Source organism: Eupeodes corollae, chromosome 2 (genome assembly GCF_945859685.1).
Source record: "Eupeodes corollae chromosome 2, idEupCoro1.1, whole genome shotgun sequence".
Taxonomy (NCBI): domain Eukaryota; kingdom Metazoa; phylum Arthropoda; class Insecta; order Diptera; family Syrphidae; genus Eupeodes; species Eupeodes corollae.
In genome coordinates, this window is record NC_079148.1 from 87337397 (window position 1) to 87361192 (window position 23796).

The 23796-nt window shown below is 33.1% G+C and overlaps 1 protein-coding gene across 4 annotated transcripts in view; it reads left to right on the top strand.

Moving 5' to 3' along the window:
* LOC129946235 (ras GTPase-activating protein raskol) overlaps positions 1-23796 on the top strand; it is a 193089-nt gene that overhangs the window by 62675 nt on the left and 106618 nt on the right. For 2 of the 4 annotated variants that reach the window (XM_056056357.1, XM_056056356.1), the window contains exon 2: positions 16514-16915. The exons of the other annotated variants lie outside the window; for them this stretch is intronic. In XM_056056357.1, the coding sequence (XP_055912332.1) occupies positions 16705-16915 (211 nt within the window). In that variant the 5' untranslated portion in view covers positions 16514-16704. The remainder of the gene's footprint in view (positions 1-16513; positions 16916-23796) is intronic. 4 annotated transcript variants of the gene reach the window in all.

A 23796-nucleotide genomic window follows, 5' to 3' on the forward strand; every position in this document is an offset into this window, starting at 1 on the left:
TAAGTTTCATGATCAATACTCAATATGTGTATATTTGATTGTTTTCTAAAAACTTAACCTAATTCAGTTGTATTCGTAAAGTTAACAGGTTTATTATTTGGTATTGTGATGAGTTTCGTTAGCTTACTTATTTGTTGAAAATACCGGTAAGCGGAATCATAAGTTATTTAACCCAACATCATTTTTATGAAGGTTCTTAATTTATAATGTTTTTAGATAAGAATGTGAGGTAAAATGTTGTGCTTCTAGATCAATTTTAAATCTCATTAACTTACATAAATTACGTATGCGTGAATGTTAGTGATGTATTTCTAAGTTTCTTTTAAATTTAAAGCGAATGAAAATCGTTTAGTTTTGGCTTAAATCGGCTAAAGTGATTATTATGGTTGTCAGGTTTTTGATATTAAAATGTGGCCATCACTCGAACTAAATTCAAAGCAATCAACATTTGTTGTTATACTCGTATATGTACATATATGCTAAAAGAATAAAGTTAATTAATCATAGCAAAACTTTCTTCTTTTCATGAAAGAAAAAGATAATTTAATGAATATCTTTAAGCTTCTGCAAGCTTTCGATAATTCACGTCTATTAAAAAACAATTTATTAGAACGTGACAATCACATTTTTGTTGTGATTGCTGATGTTTATAAGTGTCAGGTGCGTTATATGTATTTGCTGTACATATCTAACAAGAAATTAAGTATCTACCTTTATTTAAAGTGCTCCCAAAAATCTTTTCTAATTTCATTATTTTACCTCAATTGAATGGGCAACCATGGTAGCATAGCAGTACAGTGTACATCAATACAGTTTGTACACTCTTTATTTGTTGGTTTATTTAAAATGTTAAAATTATTACATTTTTTGAAGAAGGTGAAATTTAAAAAAAAAATATAATAATCACATAAAACGACATCTTATTGATAAAACTATAATGACTTGACTCATCTATTGTAAAAATAAAATACGACCTTCAATTATTGTTCGCACATAAAATTATAAATTCGTTTAAGAAAACTAAAAACTATATATTCTTAATTATTGAACACCCACCTAAACAATTATACAATTTTACGCTGTGTGTTTTGTTTGTGTTCCCCTGCCGGATGAAACACAAACACACTGAAATATATTGTAAAAATAAAAAAAAACTTCCAGTTCCAATCACTCGTTTTTCCAAATTTAGAATCACACGATGAATTTTAATGTAAATATTTATACGACGAACATTTCATTTTTGGTTTTAGTTTGCATTGTCTGATACGAGCCGTTTTAAAATAATGTTAAAGTCACATTGTTTGAATATTCTATAAAGCTTATTTTATATGGTGTTGAAAATTTAAAAAGAGTACATAGTAATTAAAGCTAAGAGGAAGTAAACGTTATTAATAAACTTTTTAATTTTATTATATACTAGGGTTATCTTTTGATACTTAAAAAAGTGTTTTTGAATTGATATCAAAGGATGTTTGTTTCATTGCAATGATGAAAGTATGCCATTAACAATAGAAATTACCAAGTTGACGTGCATCGGCCTCAACTTGATCACTGCACCGGAGATGAAGCCTGCCTCTGCTTCTTGTTCCCTCAGGCTTATTGTTGAATACCTTACGGGCTGAAGCTTCGATGATCATTCGCTCGACATGCCCTAGCCATCTTAAGCGTTGAACACGCAGTTTTTTCACCAGTGGCAAGTCGCTGTACAGTTCGATTAACTCCTGATTAAATCTTCTCCGCCATATGTTACTTTGCCTTACGACACAAACCGGACCATAAATCGTACGCAGAACCTTCCTCTCGAAGATACCAAGAGATCTTTCATCCGCCTGGGAGAGGGTCCATTCTTCTGCACCATACAGCAAGACTGGCATGGGTTAAAGTTTGGTACAGTGTCTCTTTGATACATCGCGATAGGGCTTTATTTCTCAACTGCTTGCTTAGGCCAAAGAAACAGCGATCAGGCGTTCACATAATACGCTGGAAAAGATCTTGTTCAAAAGGCTAATGCCTCTGTAGTTGGCTTAGAGAAGGCGGTCACCTTTTTTATGGATCGGGCAGATGGCGCTTAAGTTCCACTCGTTCGGCATGCTTTCTTTCGACCAAATTTTAGTAACTAGCTGGTGCATGCTCCTTACCCGATAAATTCCAGCGAACTTAAAAAGCTCCGAATGCAGACCGTCATCTCTGGTCGCATTGTTCGACTTAAGCCTGGTGATAGCTTGTTTGATCTCACTCTGGTTGGGTGGGTGAAACTCTAGATCGTCAAACAAATGGAGCTGCTCGCTGGGAAATCGTTGACTTCATCACCATTAAACAGCTGGTTGAAATGATCTCTCCAGATTTTTAGCATTGACTGCGTCTCGACTACGGTAATTCTCTCCTTATCTTTGCAGGCTCCAAGGCGGCTAGTGAATCTCGTTGTTTTCTTTTTGACTCTTCTATAAAAGCTTCGCACCTGTTTCCTGTTAAAAAAACATTCCTGGATCTTCTCGACTTCACGCTGTTCATAGGCTTTTTTATTTCTTCCGAGCAAGAGGTTCTCATCCCTTCTCTTGTCGATGTGGAGCTGGAGGAAAGACCGTGTCCTCCTTTGCTGCCACAATCTGTATGCCTCCGTTTTGGCTTTGTTTGCCTGAGCACATTCGGAGTCAAACTAGGGGGTCCTTGGTGGCGGGTGTGAGAAACCTAGCACCTTTTCTGCAGCATTCCTGATGGATTTTTTTGCAAAGCTGCCAGTGGGTCTCTGGGCGCATCTCGTCCGTTGTAGGGTTCCTCGCAAGCTCTAGGGATACTCGGTCGGCAAATGCATTGGCGTTATCCTCTTGCTGCAGTTTTCCAACGTTGAATCTTCTCCTCGAGGTTGTTGTTCGCCTAAGACTTCAGTTCAGCACCAACTAGGTAGTGGTCGGAATCTATGTTGGCTGATCTGTATACGAACGCCAAGTATGCTAGAGTAGTGCCTTCCGTGTTTTTTTCGGCTAGGAAGTCGATAAGCTTGAGTCCGTTTCCAGATGTGATATCGTGTAGGCTATGTCTTCCGATTGATGTACCAAAGATGCCTTCTTTACCAATTTGGCATTAAAATCTTCCAGGAGAATTTTAACTTCGTTTTTGGGACATTGCTCATATGTTTTGGCGAGGAGCTCGTCGAATTCTTCTTTGGTATTGTCATCCTTCTCTTCCGTCGGGACATGCACGCTGAAAAAGCTCAGGTGGTGGAATTTGGCCTTAATGCGGATTGTCGACATTCTTTTGGTTTCCTATTAAAATCATGAGAAGTTAAAATGGAAAATTGACTTGTGTACGGGTATTTGCGGACTTCTCTACTTTTTATAATTTTACACCCATTGGAAAACTAGGCATAAAGTTTAATTCGTTGCTTAAGTGACGCATCGCGCCGAATTGGTTTCAGAAACCAATATAATTATATTCTTATCATACAACATTGAAATTTTTCAATGTTCAAAAGTATATCAAAGAAAAAACAATTACACTTATCGGCAAATCTCTCTCTATATGATATTATCAATTCGTTTAAAAATGCTTAAATGTAATTTTATAATGATTTAATCAACACCATATCTCCACCACTTTATATACATGATGGCTGTCTGGCCATAGCACCACAAAAGTTAACTCAACAAAAAGCATGGTTACTTTATACTAAATTAGCTGCAGAATTTGTAAAGGGGTATCTATTTGGCGCCTTCTGATGATGAATGACTGAAGATGATTTCACCATCATCGATCAAAGAATGAATTCTTAAGATATTTATAAACAAAATGTATCCATTTTGGTTCTATGGGTTGTATAAAGAGTAAGCCGAATACAATCTCATTTTTTTAGTATGAAATAATGTGCAACAAAAAATTCTACGTATTATGGATGTTATAATTAACATCGCTTTTAAATGTGGAGCAAAACGTTGTTGAATTTTTTCAAGATCTTTTTGATAGGTTTGGAATGTAGATAACAAATTGATTGAGTGATTATTGACTCAAGTGCTTAAGTTGTTTCCGGATTTTTGGGATTAAAGGGACAAAGTTGGAACTTCGAAACAGCCAATTGTAATCGCTAAGTCAGCATATGATATGATGTGTGAATTTAGTGGGTGCAGAAAAGATAGATCTTAGAATGAATCAGTTTACGTCCAAATTGATTTTAAGTAAGTAACAAACAAGTAAGTCGAATTGACCAAAACGTTTTTACTCCCCTTTACAATCCACACAAAACATTAGCTTCTCGTCAATAACGTGCGGGTTTTTCAAGCCCAAAATGATGAGCAAAGTCATAAATCTCAATTAATTCAACGTAAAACACTTCACTAAATGAATTCTTCTCATTAATCAATAATATAGATTTAAAAAAAATATGAACTGGCAACACTGCACCAGAGTAGTCATACATAGAAACAAATGTTATACCTATTGCGTGTCCGATTAGTTTGGTTGGCTTGAAAATTATGGTTTTCCTCCATATGTGCTTTGTTTCTTAAACATCACAAGCAGTAAGGAGGTCGGGAAATGCCTTCAAACTGAGATCCAGCCAATAAGTCAAAAATAGTTTTGGGACAAAAATAAATACACTAGCATGAAAGCGAAATTCAAAATGTGGTTACTTGAAAAGATGATGTGGCGCTGACGATCCATGATCATCTTCATCATTATGTTGCAGTGGTAGGCTAGGCATAGCCTTGGAGGCATTCAAATTTCGCAGAGTTTTATATACTATGTACATATACATAGGTTTACAAGTATAATTTATACTTGGCTAGATTTTGAGTTAGATTAGGCTTTTCATTTACGTATGTACGCGCTTGAAAACGATGCAAATGTTGATGTATGTACATATGTAATTTCATTCCAATAGAAGTATTTACTTACATACATATGTATATTGTTATGTATATATTTTAAGAAGTTTTAGCCAGTTCCCTTTAGAAATTTTAAGAAAATCCAAGCATTTGCAATGTAATTATGATAAATAACTAATTACCCCGCTACTCAACTTTCGATTTCCAAACGTTTAAGCATTTCCTCTTTCAACCTTTCAGTTGATTTAAATCGATTTTTAAAGATTAATCGGATGTCAAGTAATTATAAGTTCCATACAAAATACACACAAAGCTATCGCAAGAAGGAGAAAGCAAAAATGCCATGTGAATTAGAAAAAAGTTTTGTTTTTTTATTTTTAATACGTCTTGAAGTCGTTTGAACAAATATAAATAAATAAACCAAAGATAACACTGGTCGACAAGGTTTTCTTATTGTCAATAAAATTGCACTTTTGCAATGGGTTGAGGGGACCTTAATTCAAATCCGATAGCAAAATTAATGTATAGCGTCAAGGTTTTGAGTTATCACTATTTAAAATAAAAGAAAAAACACGAATGTAAGGCTATGAAGTAGTTTTTTTTTTCAATAAATCCGTGATGGTCCTATAATCCTTTTCTTTAACAATTAGTATTTAATATTTTTTTATTTTTTAATATAATATTCGAAAATAAAATAAATTTCACCTGTCCTACAAAAATCTAAAAGAAACGGAAATCCATTTATGCTAAAAAGGTTTTCAATAGAAAAAGGCAAAACGGTTTGAAAGTAAGTTTTGTTCTTGTAACAAATCTGTTGTCTTCACAATTCTATTAAATCTAGTTTTTTAAATGCATTAAAAATATATAAAAATAAAGGTGAAACATTGTTTTTTTTTTTTTAAATTTGAGCAAATAATCAAAATTAGAGTTTGGATTCAAAATTAGCACTAAAATTTAAGTTCAGAGCGTGTTTTACAAACCTAGAAAAGTATCATATTCAGGCTTTTTCTTGAAACTTCATATAGAATCAAATAGACTTAAAAATGATGAACATTTCAAGAAACTAAGTAAAATACTAAAATCAATATTAAATAGTATGTAAAACAGAATTATTGTTCACAGATATTTTGAGTTTCAACTTAGACAACAGTGCTCGCAAGTCAACCCTACGATCTACGACCTATAAGTCTATCTACGACCTATAAGTCTATCTACGACCTATAAGTCTATCATCATTCCTTCTTAAGACCTTGGAAAGATTGACTGATATACATTAATTAACACAAACTGGGCAACTCTTCTGGCAGACGATTCGTTAGTAGAGGGACACCGAAGGGTGGTGTTCTATCCCCTCTATCCTCTGGAACCTAGTGGTAAATAAAATCCTAACTAGTCTGGATGCGGAGGGTTTCAGAGTGATAGCCTATGCGGACGACGTTTCTTTAGCAGTTTCAGGAAAGCATCATAACACCTTAAAAGAATTCTTACAAAATGCCCTAGACAGACTTATCTTTTAGGCTGATCGGCGTGGACTGGGTGTTAACCCACACAAAACCGATAAAATTCTCAGACGTGGCTGAATACCTGGGTCTTGTCTTAGATAAAAAACTAAATTGGAAACGCAACGTTCAGGAAAGAGTCAAAAAAGTTACTGTAGCTCTCTTTTCTTGCAAAAAAGGTATTGGTAATAAATGGGTCTTACAACCCAGAATCACGCATTGGCTATACACATCGGTAATCAAACCGATTTTAATGTAGGTACGGTGTGGCAGTATGGTGGACTGCTTTAGAGAAAGCTATAAACCGCGACAAATTAAATAAAGTCCAACCTTCAGCTTGCCTATGTATAAGCGGATCGCTACGCACGACCCCATCTGCGGCACAACGCAAGCATTACCTAGGAGAATTCTTCTTTAACGATCTAATTAATATCAGCATAATCAGCCTCTCATGTTTTGTAAGGGACTTAAACTAGTTCCATTGAGCTTAAGAGGAAACCTCATGATTCATGCGGTATCACAATGGGCCATTAAACTGGCCTAATTGCGTCTGTTTCCATCATGGACAGCCACTTTAACTTGACCTAACCTAGGCTTAATAACCCTTTTTTTTGCTTTTTTTTCACCATTATAAAGAAGCACATTGTAAAAATCTGATATGATAACGAAATTTAAAGAAGAAATCTTATTCTATTCTAAAAGTAAAAAAATTAATAAATTAGGTGGCGCAACAGTCCGTTGAGAACTAGGGCCTAGTGACTTACAACTCTCAAGGATTCCTGTGTGCGAGTGCTTTTGTCAGGAATGGAGGTGATCTTCAGTTTTAAGCCGTATCTGAAAAAGCACTTATCATGACAAGAATTACTCTTGGAGAATTAGTCAATTCCTCGCACGAGGCAGTACCAGTGAAAAACACTTTAGATGGCACAGGCAGGGATTGAACCCAAGACCTCTAGCATAACAGTCCAACGCACTAACCAACAGAAAAAAAATGTAATTTTCTCGACCAGTGTATTGCACATTATTCTTGGCTTTAGTAGTTGTAATGATAATTTTGTATATTTTCCAGAATATTTTTCAAAAGGTTTCAAACAAAAACGCAAAACCTTCTCCCACATATCCGATATTCCCTTTGTAACTATGTAGTGTGAAGGTTAAGCACAGATTGACATAATTATAAAACTTAAACAAAAATGTCAGGATTTTCGTAAAACTTTTGTATACTCAGATATTTTTTAGAGACATTATTGGCAGATGTTAGGACCAGAAATGTACAATACAAACATATGGTTGATAGATCACAACAGGATCCTGAAAGATGAACTTAATTTTAATCTGTCTGTTCATTCACCTGTGCTGAATTTCAAAGTTAAAAAAAAAAATTACTAAGACAAAAAAAGAGAAACTGTAGTGTCGCAATATACATTTTGTGGTTACCATCACAAAGCTCGAACATGGTGTGTGAAGGTGAAAGACAAATGATGAAAAAATTTCACTTAACGCATGACTTGTCACCCTCCTCTGCTGCTTGCATCAGTATACGTAACCGTAGAGAAAAAGGCTTGCTTACGAAAGCCACTTCCTGCTACATTAAGTAGTGCACCCGAACATGGCCTAACTATATTGGCCTTTTGTTAGGAAAGTCAAACTGTACCCGGATGAAATATTTTAAACAATAGTGAGAATTTTTAATTTTGTTTGTATTTTATATTAGTATGGAGTGTTGAATACACCATCATTTTATTCTTTTAAGAGTATTATTCTTATGTTGACGGCAATACTATGGTTTGGCCAAAATAGGGTTAACGATTTTTGTTTATTTAAATTTTTAATGACTTCATTAAAAGAGTTAATATACATATGTCGCTTATTCTTCTTGTTCTTAACATTCTTAAAAGACTGTAAGTTAAAACAATGTGAAGATAGGAACATTATATTAATGTTATGAACAAAAAATCGTTTAACATGGTTTCTAAAAGTGTAGGGCAGTATCCACCTATAACTTTTGCATTGCTACCAATCATCTGGTACATACATCCGCACATCAGCCCTCAGAAACTGAAAAGCATTAGTGAACTCATAATCAAAAATACTTAATTTTAATTTGTAACTCCGTCGATCTGTTACGACTTAACCACAGAACCAATTTTGATGATTTTTGGTATTAAGATAGAAAGATCGATGCGAGAAGAAAATAAACCACTCGAAGCAATGATCGTGTGCAGATAAAATCCAGCTATAATGTTTTAATTAAATTATTAATGTGAACTGCTTCAAAATAATAAAAAACTGATAACTTTTCACCTTTTTCTGTTAATTAGTCTGCTTAAAACTTTAGCAAAATGTTCATAACAATATTTTGTGTGAGATAAATAATTTAAAGTCAATCTTTCTTTCTTCTCCTAATTCTTGAGTGGAAAACCATTGCGTATTAGTTTTTGGTTGTTCTTATAGATTTTGTTGGTTTTCATTTTTCTAAAAAATAATAAAAAATACCAACAACATTTAGCATATGATAAAATAGTTTCTAATAGTTTAAAAATCTATTTTTGCTAACAAGATGTTTAATCGAAAACCAATTTTTACCAATTTAAGTAGCATATCTTAAAAGTTTTTACTTATAGTATAAAAAACTTCTAATTGGATTTTTCTTAGAAAATTTAGCACAGAATAAAATCATTATGAAGTTTATTTCATTTATTCAGGAAATATCGAGAATAGAATATCAATGTATCAAAATGTATCGGACAAATAGCTATGAAATGGTAAATATCGTCACGCTCATTTCTGTTACAATAATTGCAAAGGAGAGGATCTGACCGATGCGGAATATAATTCAAGTTCAATATTTCAACCCTTGCTCTGAAAATTGTACCTATAGTTCTTGCAGAAAGTTTTTATTGAAATAATTTGTCGCATTAGTATTTAAAGAGTGGCTTAGATTTCTATATATTTCTCTTGTTGACGATGATGATGCTCTATTTAAATGTTAAAAATATATATTTTCATCAATTTTTGCGATTACATTCGAAAAGATATCTTGACAGTTATCTATGTTAAACCCATTCAGTTCAAGAGAAACATTATGCAATCGGACAAGTTGAGTATATTACTTAAATGGTGATGCTTCTGTTCACTAAAGAACCTTCATGATAGATGTGTGAAGATTCGAAATTTTACTCATAACTCATGCTAGAAAATCTGCATGCACTTTCAAATTTTTGATATAAATCGGCTCAATTCCAGACTCAACAGGAATTTAATAGGTTGGAGTCGAATTAGGTAACCGAAATAATCTTAAAAGAGATGTTGTATCAACTCAAATTCTCCAAAATAGGTGTGACCAAAAACTTGAATACCGTGAGACAATACTCTCACGCTGAACATGTTTATTTAAGCTACCGTTAGCAGACATCAACATCAATACTCCTAGATATTTGAATTCCTGTACTATTTCAATAAGTTGGTTGATAAGGAACCACCTTTCTTCTTCATTTTACAAGTACACTTTTCGTAGATATTTAGAAATTTTCTAGATATACCACGTGAGGCCATTTTGTAAATGACAGCTTATCAAATGCAGCTTTTAAGTCGATAAAGCAAGCATACATCTTGTTTTTCTTTTGGATAAATTTGTTAGCAATACTCGATAAAGCAAAAATATGGTCAACCGTTGAAAAGCCCTCACGAAAACCAGTTTGAAACATACTTAAGCGATTGTTTGATTCTACCCAATTGATAAGCCTTTTATATTGGATTCTAGCAAATACTTTTCTAATGGAATTTAATATTGAAATACCTCTGTAATTCTTAGGCAAGCTAGCATCACCTTTCTTAAATATTGAAAATATAACAGCTTTATTAAAGCTCGTGGAAACACAAGCGGAAACGTACAAGTTTTTGTAAAAAAAAAACAATTGCTTGTATTCTAAAGATGAGTTTTTTTTTGTTTGAAATTCAACGGAAACTTCCTAGGGAATTATTTTTTTTTTTCATGTTAAAAAAAGCAAGTTCCAGTTCATCAAGGATTATTACAGAATCAAGCAAATTATCGACTGTGTCTGGGCAAGCGTAATCGAGTGTCAGTCATCTTGACATGTCAACAAGGATCGGAAATGGGATGCCAAAACTTCATCTTGTAATACACTTGAAGACATACGATTGTTTCCACCCAACTCCCGTACATTATATCAAAAAATTCTTCCTTACACCTTTCCAAGCTCGTCGCTAAATAAAGTGTGTAATTTAAGTTTTTAGCCTCGCAGAACTGTTTGTATATTTCGTTAGCTTCTAAATATGCAGACTTAAAATGGTCTAAATTAAATTAAATCTTCTGAATAACTTAAGGAGTGGTACCCGTGGCATGATGGTTAGTGCGTTGGACTGTCATGCAAGAGGTCTTGGGTTCAACCCAAAATTAATCAAAATTAATTAATTTTCGCGGGTACTGCCTCTTGCGAGGAATTGACAAATCCCTCAAGAGTAATTCTTGTCATGAAAAAGTGCTTTCTCAAATTAGCCGTTCGGATTCGGCCTAAAATTGTAGGTCCCTACCATTCCTGACAACAGTACTCACACACAGGAATGGTTGGGAGTTGTAAGTCACTAGGCCCTGGTTCCCAACGGACTGTCGCGCCACCCAATTTATTTATTTTTATTTGAAATATGTTTGAAGCCAATATTATTAATTTTGGAAAAGGTTTGTTAGGTTTTTATTTTTTGTAGAAAAAACTGAATATTTTTCTCAAAATTCTACCAGATGTCAAAAACGTTATTCTCCGTTGCATACAATTTTTTGGAAATAAAACCAATTTTTGTTTGTAAAATATTTAATTTATAAAAAAAACGGATGTCCCAAAAATATACCTGTTTGTTGTCACGTCACAATATATAATATTAAATTTATTACAAGTCGGTTCTTGAGATATTTTGGGTTAATCGAAATTTTCATTTTTTTTAAGTTGCTATGGTACAAAACCTCTAACTAAATTTTCTTGAGAGTCCCTTCTGAGATTTGAGGGACCTTGAAACGTCGATTTAAAAATTTGAATTCGAATAATTGTACCGATTACAATAACTTCCTATGGGAACTTAAGAATCAAAGCTTGACATGTGGGCAAGTTCTAAATTATGAATTTAAATGATTGAAATTTTAACTATTGCGAACTTAAATCCTAGTACAAACATATATAAATAATTCATTATTGCGAACTCAAATCCTAGTACAAACATATATAAATAATTCAGTCTAGTTAGATAATTACAACCACCAAGCAATCAAAATAAAATTTAATTTTCAATCTTTAACTCTCTATTAACTTTCTGTTTGCAATTTAATTCAAAGTCTGTTTGAAATATTTGTCCGACAATTTATTAAACTAAACAACCTAAATCAAATACTACACATGTATGGACAGTGTTTTAAAAAATAATAGAAACGATCCTATATTACAAATTCTATTGCAATAAAAAGTGTATTGGGAAGAATGTAAACAAATTTAAAATTATCTTAAAACTCTCCATAAATTGTTAAACTTAAACAAACAGAAGTAATTATAAGAAATCTCTGAAGTATTTTCCACTAGTTTGCCCTAAAAAAAATAAAAGAAACGAAAAGAATGGTGCTATATTTTCGTAACTAAATTATTACATGTCTTGAAAAGTGTGGAATACCATCAATTTGTCTTCTTTATCCCTGCAGTTTCTTTAAAGTTTATATTCCATTATTTTAAAATAAAATCATTTGGATGTCTTTACTATCATCTAAGCGTATCCAGGATCAAACTTCAAAGTACATCATATCTAAAAAATTGTGTCTTTATTTTCCAAAAACACTAAAATCGATCCCAAACACACGGAGGTGATGTTAAGAAATTTTGCTAGTTTTTTTTTATTGTTTCTATTGTTTTTTCAATCACTGTATATAGACACCAACAAATAAATATTACTCAATTATAATTTAACCAAAAATCTTGAAAAGACTCAGAGGAATCAGTATAACATTCACCTTGAAATTGAATCCATATATGAATTGTTCTGATAAGCTTGTATTTGTGCATGAATTATGAATATATGTACATGTTAAAGTTCAATGGTATAGGTGATTTCTTATTAATTTTCTCGTCAGTTGATTGAATTTGAAAGTTTAACATGAAGCCAGTGTTTGTTTTATCGTATAACCATAACCTAATTTCAGTTTAAAATGCTTAACGTAACCTAATTTAGATTGCTGCTAAATAAAAATGTTAAATAAGTATTTGTTTATTTAATTTAAAGGCACAAAGTATTCTAGATATGAGTCTAATAACTGCGAAAATAAAATAACAAATATAACATACAACTATATTATAAATATAATTATAATTAGTATGTGTTATATTTCCTGTAATCGTACAATGAGGTTTACTTATGATACCTAGGAAATAAGTTTTCAAAGAAAACAAAACCTTATATTATTGAAGAACCTATGTATTCTTCGCAAGCAAAATTTTTTAACCATTAACTTTCTATAAAATTCTCACGCCTAATTTCTAGAAGAGAAATACAGAGTATCTAAAATAAATCCCTAAACGTTGGGTTGGTTTTTAATCTTGAAGAAAAACTTTTTCTTAAATTAGATTCAACAAAAATTAGCGAACTAAAAATAAAATTGTTTCATCGTTTAGCCTATACAGTCTGTGGTTGGTCAGTCTCAAAATCCACACTATGGTGAGAAGGAATGTGTGTATAATTTTAAAATTATTTTAAAACGGCCGATGTATATCTACGTACATATGTTTTTTAAATATAAGAATACCTATATAGAGTACATATTGTATCTATAGTATTGCCTGAAATAGTTTGCCCCAAATGCTTGCAATTCATCATAAATTAAAAAAGGTATCAGATTGATTTAGTACAAAATGATGATCTTATACTCATCTGCTCATGGGGTTATATTTCTTCATCCAGACGTATGAAGATACATTTCAAGCTCTAAGCTACCAAGGGTTCATCATATTGTCAACGGACGGACGTGACACAGAGAGTATAATGTATGTATATACATGTCTCTTTGCTTTCCATCCAAGCATAGAGCAGGAAGAGATTAATTTTGCGAAAAAATCATATACTTATAAGTGTGTTTATATAAACAAGAGACATCTAAAAGATACAAAGTAGTGTAGTATAGTAGTCAGTAAAAACTATCTTATGAACGACTTGAACCAGCGCAGCGCCAACGGGGTAGGCAGATTCTAAACGATAGTAGAATATGTGCATTTGCTTGATGTTGTTTTTGATGAGTTTAGTTTGGGTCGTTTTTTGTGTGCCTCATAATGAAAAACCACCCACACTACCTTATATGTACATATATGTATTTTTGTATCATCACATCATAAGAATATCTACGTTTTTTTTTGTGTTTTGTTTGTCTCTCGTTCTGAAGACGAACGTAGATACTCCTACTTAACTGAATGTGATGTCTGATGTGATACAACCAAAAGCAGTGTAAGGGAAAAACATTAAAACAGAATTGAAAGTGCTGATGTTTCAACAATTTTTGTTATAAAGATGTTCTAAATCGTAATATTAGTGAAAAGATTTATGTATAAAAGCGGAGACATTTGCTTTATGAAAAGTTCAAAAAACCCAAATCAACGTCAGTAAATATTTATATAGGTACGAAATTTACTTGTGAATATGATGTTAGGAAAATGAGCTCCTCAGGAAATCGATTGTGTTCAAGTAACAAGGTAGCTAAACTTATTTACATAAGATCAATTCATTTTAAGTAATATCAATATGAATTAAGTTTTGGTTGATTTCAATATGATGTCTGACTAGGGATAATTTATGAATTGCAAATTGCAAAAATTCGAATTTGGGCTCAAAATTATTTATTTTCTCAAATATAGCATCGTATCATATGGTTGCAATAGTTTGACATGTGTAAAGCATTGTTCGATTTTGGCCAAATTGTTTTGACAATGGCGGAAAAAACTTTGATTACCACTTGGCAATCAATAAATATATCCACGTTTCTATTTACCAAATTGTTGGAAGAAAGATTCTTAGTGGCTTCAGAAATTGCAAGAACTTTTAGCTTGAAAGATTTTATGAATTTTTTCGTTGGCGGATTAGATGAATAGATACCAGACCTCCGTTTTGGAATCGTCCGTTAGGCCGACACAGTAGGGCTACTAAGAAAAAATCGGGGTATGACTTTAAATAGTCTGTTTGAATGTCTATCTTAATAGTGTTCTTCAAGTTTCCAAAAGATCGAAAAAGTCAATTTTCCAGTTATTTTACTGTATTAGACCAAAAGTTCTTATGATGGCTGCCAGTTCTATAACGAATTGATGGAAGTGCAGTAGTGAGAGAATGTTTCTAGGGCTACATTTTCAGAATATTCAAAAAGTTGTTGTAAAGAATAGTTACAGAGCTAAACTTTCGACTATTGTGATGTACAGAGGAAATTTTTATAAAATTGGTCATTCACCTGATTTATATTCATGGTGAATTATGATAGGATATGAATAAAGAGGTGAAATTTTAGTACCTTAAGTTAATTTGTGGGGAACAATCTGGCGTTCATTAAATTAAAGAAAAACCGTGTACAACTGTACGAATTATATTTCGAGTAAAGTGCCGTCTACCATTTTTTTAAATTCCAAAATATCATTTTCTCTCGCCCTTTTTTTCTACAATTCACTTCTTAGGAAAAGGCTTAGGCCTTATTCTCTAAGGGACAGAGAACGCAAGTGCAACAGATTATTCAGTGGTTACAGTCTAAGAGTGCTCCGCGGTGGCGCTACAGTCCTGCGTGAAGTAGGGCCTCACCCAACAAAATTCTCAATCTAGCGTCTAGCTCGGTCCCTAGCTAGATGTTTCGAGCTCCAAGTTGGGTGAGGTCACTTTCCACTTGTGCGCGCCACCTGATTCGCGGTCTTAGTCTACAGCGCTGTTCTATGGGTGTGGATTCGAATATTTTCCGGGCCGGAACATTTGTTTCCATACGCTCTACGTGACCCAGCCATCTTAGTCGTTGGACGTTTACCCTTCTGGCTAAGTCTACGTCGCTGAACAGCCCATACAGCTCGTAGTTCCATCTTCTCCTCCACTCCTTTTCGATGCATACGGGACCGTAGATCACACGAAGAACTTTTCTCTCGAAACGACCCAAGGTGCTTTCATCCGCTTTTGTCATAGTCCTTGCTTCTGAACCGTATAGCAGGACGGGTATGATAAGTGTCTTATATAGCGACACTTTGGTCCTTCGAGAGAGGACGGAGAGAGGCGGTAAGCAAGAGTTATTCTGCGTTTGATCTCAGCCCTGGTGTTGTTTTCTACGTTTACGGCGGAGCCTATGTAGACGAAGTCCTTGACTACCTCACAGTTTTGTCTGTCGATGGTGACGTTTTGACCAAGACATCGGTGTTGAATGTCCTTTCTTGACGACAGCATGTACTTTGTTTTGCCCTCATTGGCCGTTAAACCCCTTTTTGCCGCTTCTGCCTCAATACTTACAAAAGCCCCATTGACATCACGCTAAGTTCTTCCGATTACTTCAATGTCATCCGCATATGCTAGTAATTGGACAGATTTTTGAAAGATAGTGACTCTTGTGTAGATGTGTGAGCTCTGCACTATTCTTTCAAGTACGATGTTAAAAAAATCGCATGTAAGCGCATCACCCTGTTTAAAACCTTTTTGATATTGAAAGGTTCTGTTAAGTTGTTTCCAACCGTTATGGAGCGTGAATTTTAAATGGTCATCCAGCCAAAACTAGACATGGCTCTATACAGCTCGTCCTTGTAGATGCTGTCATATGCGGCCTTGAATTCGATGAAAAGATGTCAATGGTGATGGTGTCAATTTAGTGTTCTTGGGTTTTTTTTCAGGATCTGCCGTAATGTGAATATTTGATCGACCAGTTTTTTTTAATAAAAATAAATATTGCCAGAAAACATTGCAATCCTTTAATTTGAGGTCAAAACTTGAATAAATGTTTTTGATATCTTTGCATTAAAACGGACATGCATTTTTATCTTAATTGTGTTGTAGCAATATTTTTTCTCAATACTGTTAATCTCTTATAAATGGTTTCAAATGCTCTTTAAGGAAGTGTACAGGAAAGGTACTCTAATAAAAAAACACAGGTGGTTCAGTTAAAATTAAATATCAAGCATTTTAATTTAAATTTGATTTTTATTTCAGTTCGTTTATACAGATATAACTTACATCGAAACAAGTTATAAGATTGACCTTGAAAACCAATGACCAAAGAAGAAATCAACCTCAAATATAATGAAAATCTCTCATATTCCTGCCAATGTATTATTTTTTGTGATAAGAAAGTGAAAACCAAAGTGAAAATTACCCATTTTTAAAAAGCGTATTTGATCAAAATGAATTGTGTTGCTTCACCACCGCCGGTTGAAGAGAAGCGTCCTGAACCTTCTACCCTAACTCCAAGTGATTCTGCCCTTGTAAAGGCTTCACCATTATATTGTCGATCATTGGAGAAGGAACGTGAACGCCGAACATCACGAGGATTAGCATCTTGTTTGCGTGGTGAACGAGATGAGTTAATTGATTATCGTCAGACTGACGGCAGGAGTGAGTGTTAATTATTATATTTTTATAAGTTTTATTTACTTTTTAAGTATGAATCAATGGCACTTTATTGTTTATTTAAGTATATTAGCCTTCACACATGTGTAAAATAATGAAATTGAGTATGTCCTTTTATTGAAAATATTTTCTTTTGTCTGGGTTGTACAAAACTAAGCAATTATTATTTTTGGCAGCAACAGTGAGGGTGAGTGACCTTCAAAGCCAATAAAAATGTTGAAATATTAATATTTAAAAATATTTAACCGCGTGGAGTTGAATGAATTATTGAAGCTGAAGATTGAGGGTGAAAAGAAAAAAATATAATATCATGAATTTGTGTGATGATGATTGATAAAGATTCGAGAAATTGTGTGTTTTTATTTAAATGTTTGGCTTTCTCTTCTTTTATGTTTTCACATTTTATGTATGGAACTTGTCATTCACTAGCAACTTAAGGGTGGTTAAATTTTAAGGGCCGATGTTGAATATGAACCACACCTTAACGTCAAGTTTGTTTCTGCATTTTATTGGCATTTCTCCATTTCAGGCTAAATCAATTTAGAAATTTGAGCAAACCGTACAGCTCGTGCTTCAGAAAATATTTCTGCTGTTTAAGATAGTGTGTCTGAAGAACCGGCCACCTAAATTTTTCATCGTGGCTAACCTCACACGTTTACGCTTAAGAACTAAAGCCTCTTGACCATTTTAAGCGGCGCATAGTGACCCGTTTTAACTTTTTTGGTTGCAAAAATCATATCTCCTAAACGAATAAAGATATTGCTTTAATTTTTTTTGTCTTAAAGGAAATTTCCAGGGCTACCTATACAAATTATGACTTTCAAAAAAAACTGTTTACAGGGTTTTTCAGAAATTTGTGTTAAAATAAGAAGTTTTAACAAAGATCATAAACATAGCTGTATTTTAATATGCAATCGTCAAAATAATTTTTTTAAATAATCTGGTTGGATTAAAATACAAGATCAAAAAGAGAAAGGACCAATACGAGTAGAACAGTGGGGAAAAAAGTTTTTTTTTTTAATTTTAAGCCATTTTTTTTAATTTCCAGTATTCAATAGTACATAAAATATATTTGGGTGATATATCAAAAGTCAAACAGTGGAAAAAGAAATAAAGACAAAACAAATTAATATATAAACATTACATTTGTAAATCTAAGTCCGGGGAAATGTGTAATAAACTCATCCTTTCTGGAGAGTATCGTTCTTTCAGGTCTTTTTGACTTCTCACAAGCCTTAAGAAAGAAATAAGTGGATCCGAAGAAGTTGCAAGCATGTTAAATAGGTCCTCATTCTGCCGAATCCTTGAAACTTTACACGTATTCTGATATCGATATTTCTTCTTATTTCTGGGCTTCTTCTGACAGTTCTTTAAGTGGCAGTGATTTATATTCAGAGATAGTAGGTGTGATTAGTTTTTCGGGATACTTTACTGCCGATTTCTTAGTATACTGCCCAAAGTTGCATCTGACTGTTCAAAAAATATTCTTGCTGTGTGTCCGTCATTAGTGTTTCCAAACCCTTGCCACATTTACCAACATCAAGGTCAAGCTCAACGCGAAAACGCGAAAACGCCTTTGGATCTCTTGTTTTCTTCTTTTTACTCCACCTCCTTGGTCCTAATAGATTCATCAGCACCTTTTCCTTCTTGTCGAAGAGTATACACAAGCTTCAAAATAAATTCCGTGCATCTGATTCTAGCGTGCAGTGGAGAGATTCCATATTTGTTATTATGTTCGTCCTCAAATGATTCTTCTTGCATATCGGACATGATCGCGAAGACTTTGTTTCCGTTAATTCGTTTGATACTTTTCCGTCTATCATACTTAAAAAGAATTCGTGATTCACAGTAATAGTTGTTTCTTCATTAAGTTTATATTGTTGGTTGAATATATACTATTTGACTTTTAATATCATTGACTGTGGTATTTATGATTTCACTAGTCTCTTTAATATATTGGAACATAATGAACAAATGTAATTTTTAAAATTTTATTACAGGATTAAAAAAATCTTGAAAATCTTGGGTATTAAACATAAAACAAAAATGATTAACCTTTTTTTAAAAAAAATCATCTTTTTTAAATCAACCACATACAAAACAGAGAAATCGTACTTTCAAAGAATTTTCTATGGAAAAAGAGGGGGAAAAAAGACTGACTTTATCAATTCAAATCTCCCTCGATCAGTTCGATGTAAATGCCGCAGTTGGTCTTTTGGATTTATGTTAAGAAATATATAAGGATTCTGAATCAGTTGAGTTTTTAGCACCACTTATTGAACCTTTTTTTCTATACAATTAAAAGTCGAAAAAGTGTGCAAAAATTAGTGTTTCCAAAAACATTAAATTAAACAATTAAAAAATGTTTTTTTTTTTTCATTATCGATCAAAATAATGGCACAGCATATAATGAAAACAAAAACGAAAAGCGTTTCGAAGCCCTTTTTCTAGTTTTAACATTCAAAGTTAAGAAAAAAAATAAAAAAAATTATCATCGTAAAAAATCTTCAACTTAAGCCTGCTCTATAAGGCATACTAATAACCCAAATTGAATAATTTTTTCGATAACTCGACCTCCAAGTATTAGTGAATCCAGTTAACTAACAAGTGTTGCATTATAGACCCACTCGAAAAATTAATATTGCAAGCAGTATCAGCCATTTTAATTTTACTCAAGATTGGTTTTTAAGTTTTGTATTTGTTTGAAAAGCATCTTCTGCGCTAAAGATTTAGAAATATTTTCCTGTAATTATCTCTTCTTATAATTTAAAATCAGTAAAATTCAAGAAATACTTTCTCGGTGTTTGAACTTAATGAAGTAACCCTAAAAAATAATTAATATAATTAACACATTGATTAAAACGTTGCCCCTTAGGAAAAAATGACAACACGTACATATGTAGGTAAATTTCGATTTTTTAATTTAAAAATTTTAAAAATATTTAAAAAGACGGAAAAGTTTTTCACTTATTTGTAGAAAGCATATTGTTTAAATTTCTAGATACATTTCCTTATACATGTACACATACATTAAATTGTACATAAGCTTTTTATGTCAACTTAACATTTTTTTTCTTTCAAATGAAGGTCAAACTCGTTTGAATATCATTATTATGTGTTCTACTTCGAGCTTTCAATTTTGTACACATGACTCCTAAGATTGTCCCCATGGCATAGTTCTAAGAATAAGTACAGTTGTATGGAAACACGAAGAGTTACATTTTGTATCTGTTACATTTTGTATCTGTTACATTTTTGTATCTGTACTTATCACAAAAGTCTTCAATACGAAATGGCCTATTTTAATCTTAACCTTTTTATGAACAAATAAAGTGTGAATATTGACATCATTAAAGTTTAATTAATTTTTATTTTACATAATATAAATATCAATATTAAAACGAAGACTAAAATAAAAGACGTAAGCCTAATGTGATTTAAATTCACAGTGACAGGACGCGATAAAATTTATCATAAGCAATTAAAGATCGCATAGTTGCTTATCTCTTATAGTAATAATAATTATAAACTTGTGGGCGTATAGGTTAATCACACATCATCACATCATAGGAAAAAATGTCCAAAGTGCTAGGCTTTTTTTTGAATACATAAATATGTGGAAATTTTAAACACCAATATGTTCATTCAAGAAGAACATTTCGAATAGACAGAACGCATATCGACCTCGATACTCAAAATTTAAATTCACACCCACGCCACATGAGATGCAGCAAGATATTTATTTGTTACTTTCCTTGCATTTCCCTCTGGAGATAATCTTTTTCAAAGACTCTGGTGCCACATATTCCTCTAATTTGGAAATAATACATTCAACAAACTGAACAGAACACATCCACATCAAATGCTTTCGATGATTGGGGGCTGTTGGTCAAAAGTAACACATTTTCGAATCGATTTTTAAATGGGATTCAATCATGTATCGCTTTTAGGTTACATTTTCAGAAATTTGTTTTTGTAAATATTTACGAAATGCAAGATGTTTTAAGTTTTTTTATAAGGGAATGTTTTTTTATTTTATTACGTCGAGTTCTTCACTCTCTCTGGGGGCCGATGACGGACAATATACGAAACGAACATAACACACTGTGAATTCGTAAATAAAGGGTGTTTTTTAGGTGTATAGAACTTTGAAATGGAATAAAACAAACACGATTTTTAATTTAAATTAACATGAATTTAACTTCATTCGAAATAAAATCTTCTGAGATTATGATTTAAAAATTATTTCAGACATAGGAATAGATAGCACAGTTGGAAATTCCATTTTTGATGAATTTTTTCAACCTTTGTTACCGTATATCATCAAAATTCAAAAACTCGGCGAATCTTATTTTCCAAGTGATCAATCGTTTTGGGCTTATCATGAGTCCGTTACGTAAAGTAACTATGTAGTTATTTAACATTTATTTCAATAAATCAACTGTCGCGTTAAAAAGTCAGTAATCATAGTTCCATAGTGGTTTTTAAAGGATTAAATTAAATAAATTGAGTGGTCCAATTGTCTATCTAAATATTCAAATGTGCGAATCAGGCATGCAAGTCCAACGCATATTATAACACGGGTACTACGGTTTTTAATGGAGTACGGTTCATTTATTCCACAGTCAGGTTTTTAATGGTACGGTGTCTTAACATATACTTGAGGATTTTCGTCAGTTTATTCTTGTATCCGTTCAACCAAAAGTGAGCGATTTAGTTTTTCAAAATTTTGAAGCGTTATTCAGGCATTAGTTTATTCATGTTAACATGCCAATCAAAATTGTAGTCAGTTAAAATAGTGTTGCCAACATAAAGTTATATACCTCTAAAAAAACACCGGTTATATAAAACTTTGTGTTCATCGCTCTGGCACACATGTGGAACCAACAGTTTTCTGGACTTTTTGTTTTGTTGTTGTCTAAAAGCGGGATTAATTATGCGTGATCAATTACTTACACATCAGTGAAGATGGAAGAGTGTATGGTGTTGTGTGATGAGTAATTTTGTTGTTTTCTATTTCGAAGCTCACATACACTCGATAATTGCGAAAATAAGTAAATTTGCATGTTCTATAATTCACGGTTTTCTTTAGGCCGACACACTGACCAAAAGGAATTTCTTAGCTGAAATGCTGTAAACGAACCATAGTTGTAATATTTGTTAAAGTGTACAGATAGATACCGAGTATTGATTATTTTTTGGTGTTAATTTATTTTGTAATAGAACTTTCCATGTCCGTTTTTGGGAAAATTCATTATAAAATCCATTGAACACGGTTTATTAATACGATTTATTAATTTAAAATTATTAATACTAAAATAAACACATGTATTGTACATATCGGCTATTTTTCAAGAGAGACAGTAATTTCTTCTAAATAAAACGCAATAAATTTATATTTTAACAAATCAAAAAATGTTGGATTTATTAGCTCACAAGTTTTATGACATTTACTTACTTACTTAAGGTGGCGCTACAATCCTGTTGGAATTAGTGCCTTGCACATCAAACTTCTCCATCTAGCTCAGTTCGGTGCAAGATGTCTCCAGTTGCGCGCTCCAAGTTGGACCATTTCGCTTTCCACTTGTGCGCGCCAACTGACTGCTCCGCGGACGTTCTCTAATGCGGTGTCATGTGGGTTTTGTTTCGAAGATCATGCGAAGATTACCTTTCTCTCGAAACGCACCCTGGTAGGTGCTTTCATTAGCTTTTTTTATAGTCCATGCTTCTGCACCATATAGACGTCTGTCGATGGTGACGTTTTGACCAAGACGTCGGTGTTGTAGGTCCTTTGTTGATAATAGTATCTACTATTTTGCCCTCAATTACAGCTAAACCTATTTTTGCCGCCTCTGCCTTAATACTTAAAAAAGCTCCATTGACATCACGATAAGTTCTTCGGATTATGTCAATGTCATATCCATATGTAAGTAATTTGACAGACTTTTTTTTATATTGCGCTCGCACTAAAGGGATTATGAATACCCTTATAATGATTAAACACAGTGAGAGCAATTAGGAAATGAGGATAGGGTTAGAAAAGAGAAACCGATGCACGTTGGTTTTAAATGTCTACACATTTTAATGAGTGAGAAATTATGAGTCAGGTAAGCCGTTCCACATTCGTGTAGCGCGGCCAAAGAAAGAATATCTAGACTTAACAGTACGTCTGAAATTGGGCTCAAGGGTAAATTGATGGGCATTCCTAGCAGTACGGGTATTACGGTTGAATTGTTTAAGTGGAAGAATGCAACTGGCTATTTCGCTCGAGCATTTTTCATAAAAATAACGATAAAACAATGACAGAGAGAAACGAGAGAACGATTTCCTATCATTTTAAGAACTGTTTTTTCAATTCTATCCACAAGACTCAAGTACGTTATTGGGGCTCCAGCCCAAATATGAGAGTTATACTCGAGTTTTGGACGAATAAAAGCTTTGTAAGTTATAGCGAGAACAGAAGGAGTAAAAAACTTCTTGCATCGTTGGGGAAAACTTTTTTGGCGATGTCAAATATGTGATCACTCCACAACAAGTGGTCATCAATGCCTGATAGTTGTTCAATCTCTTCAATGCAAGTACCACCCATGGATAGTGGCATTGGGGGAGAGTTACGCTTTTGTGACAGTAGACAGCATGCAGTTTTCGAAGCATTTAATTCTACACGGTTTTTGATTCGCCATTGTAATTGCTGTAATAAATCAAAATTTTATGAGCTTTTCATGCGCTGCCGTTGGTAGTCCACATCCGACGAACAAGGATGAGAATCTTAAAACGAATATGAAAAGTACAGTGTACTGTCATGAACGAAACAATGAAACAAAAGATCATTTTTAAATATATAAGGAAGAGAGTCGGAGACAAAA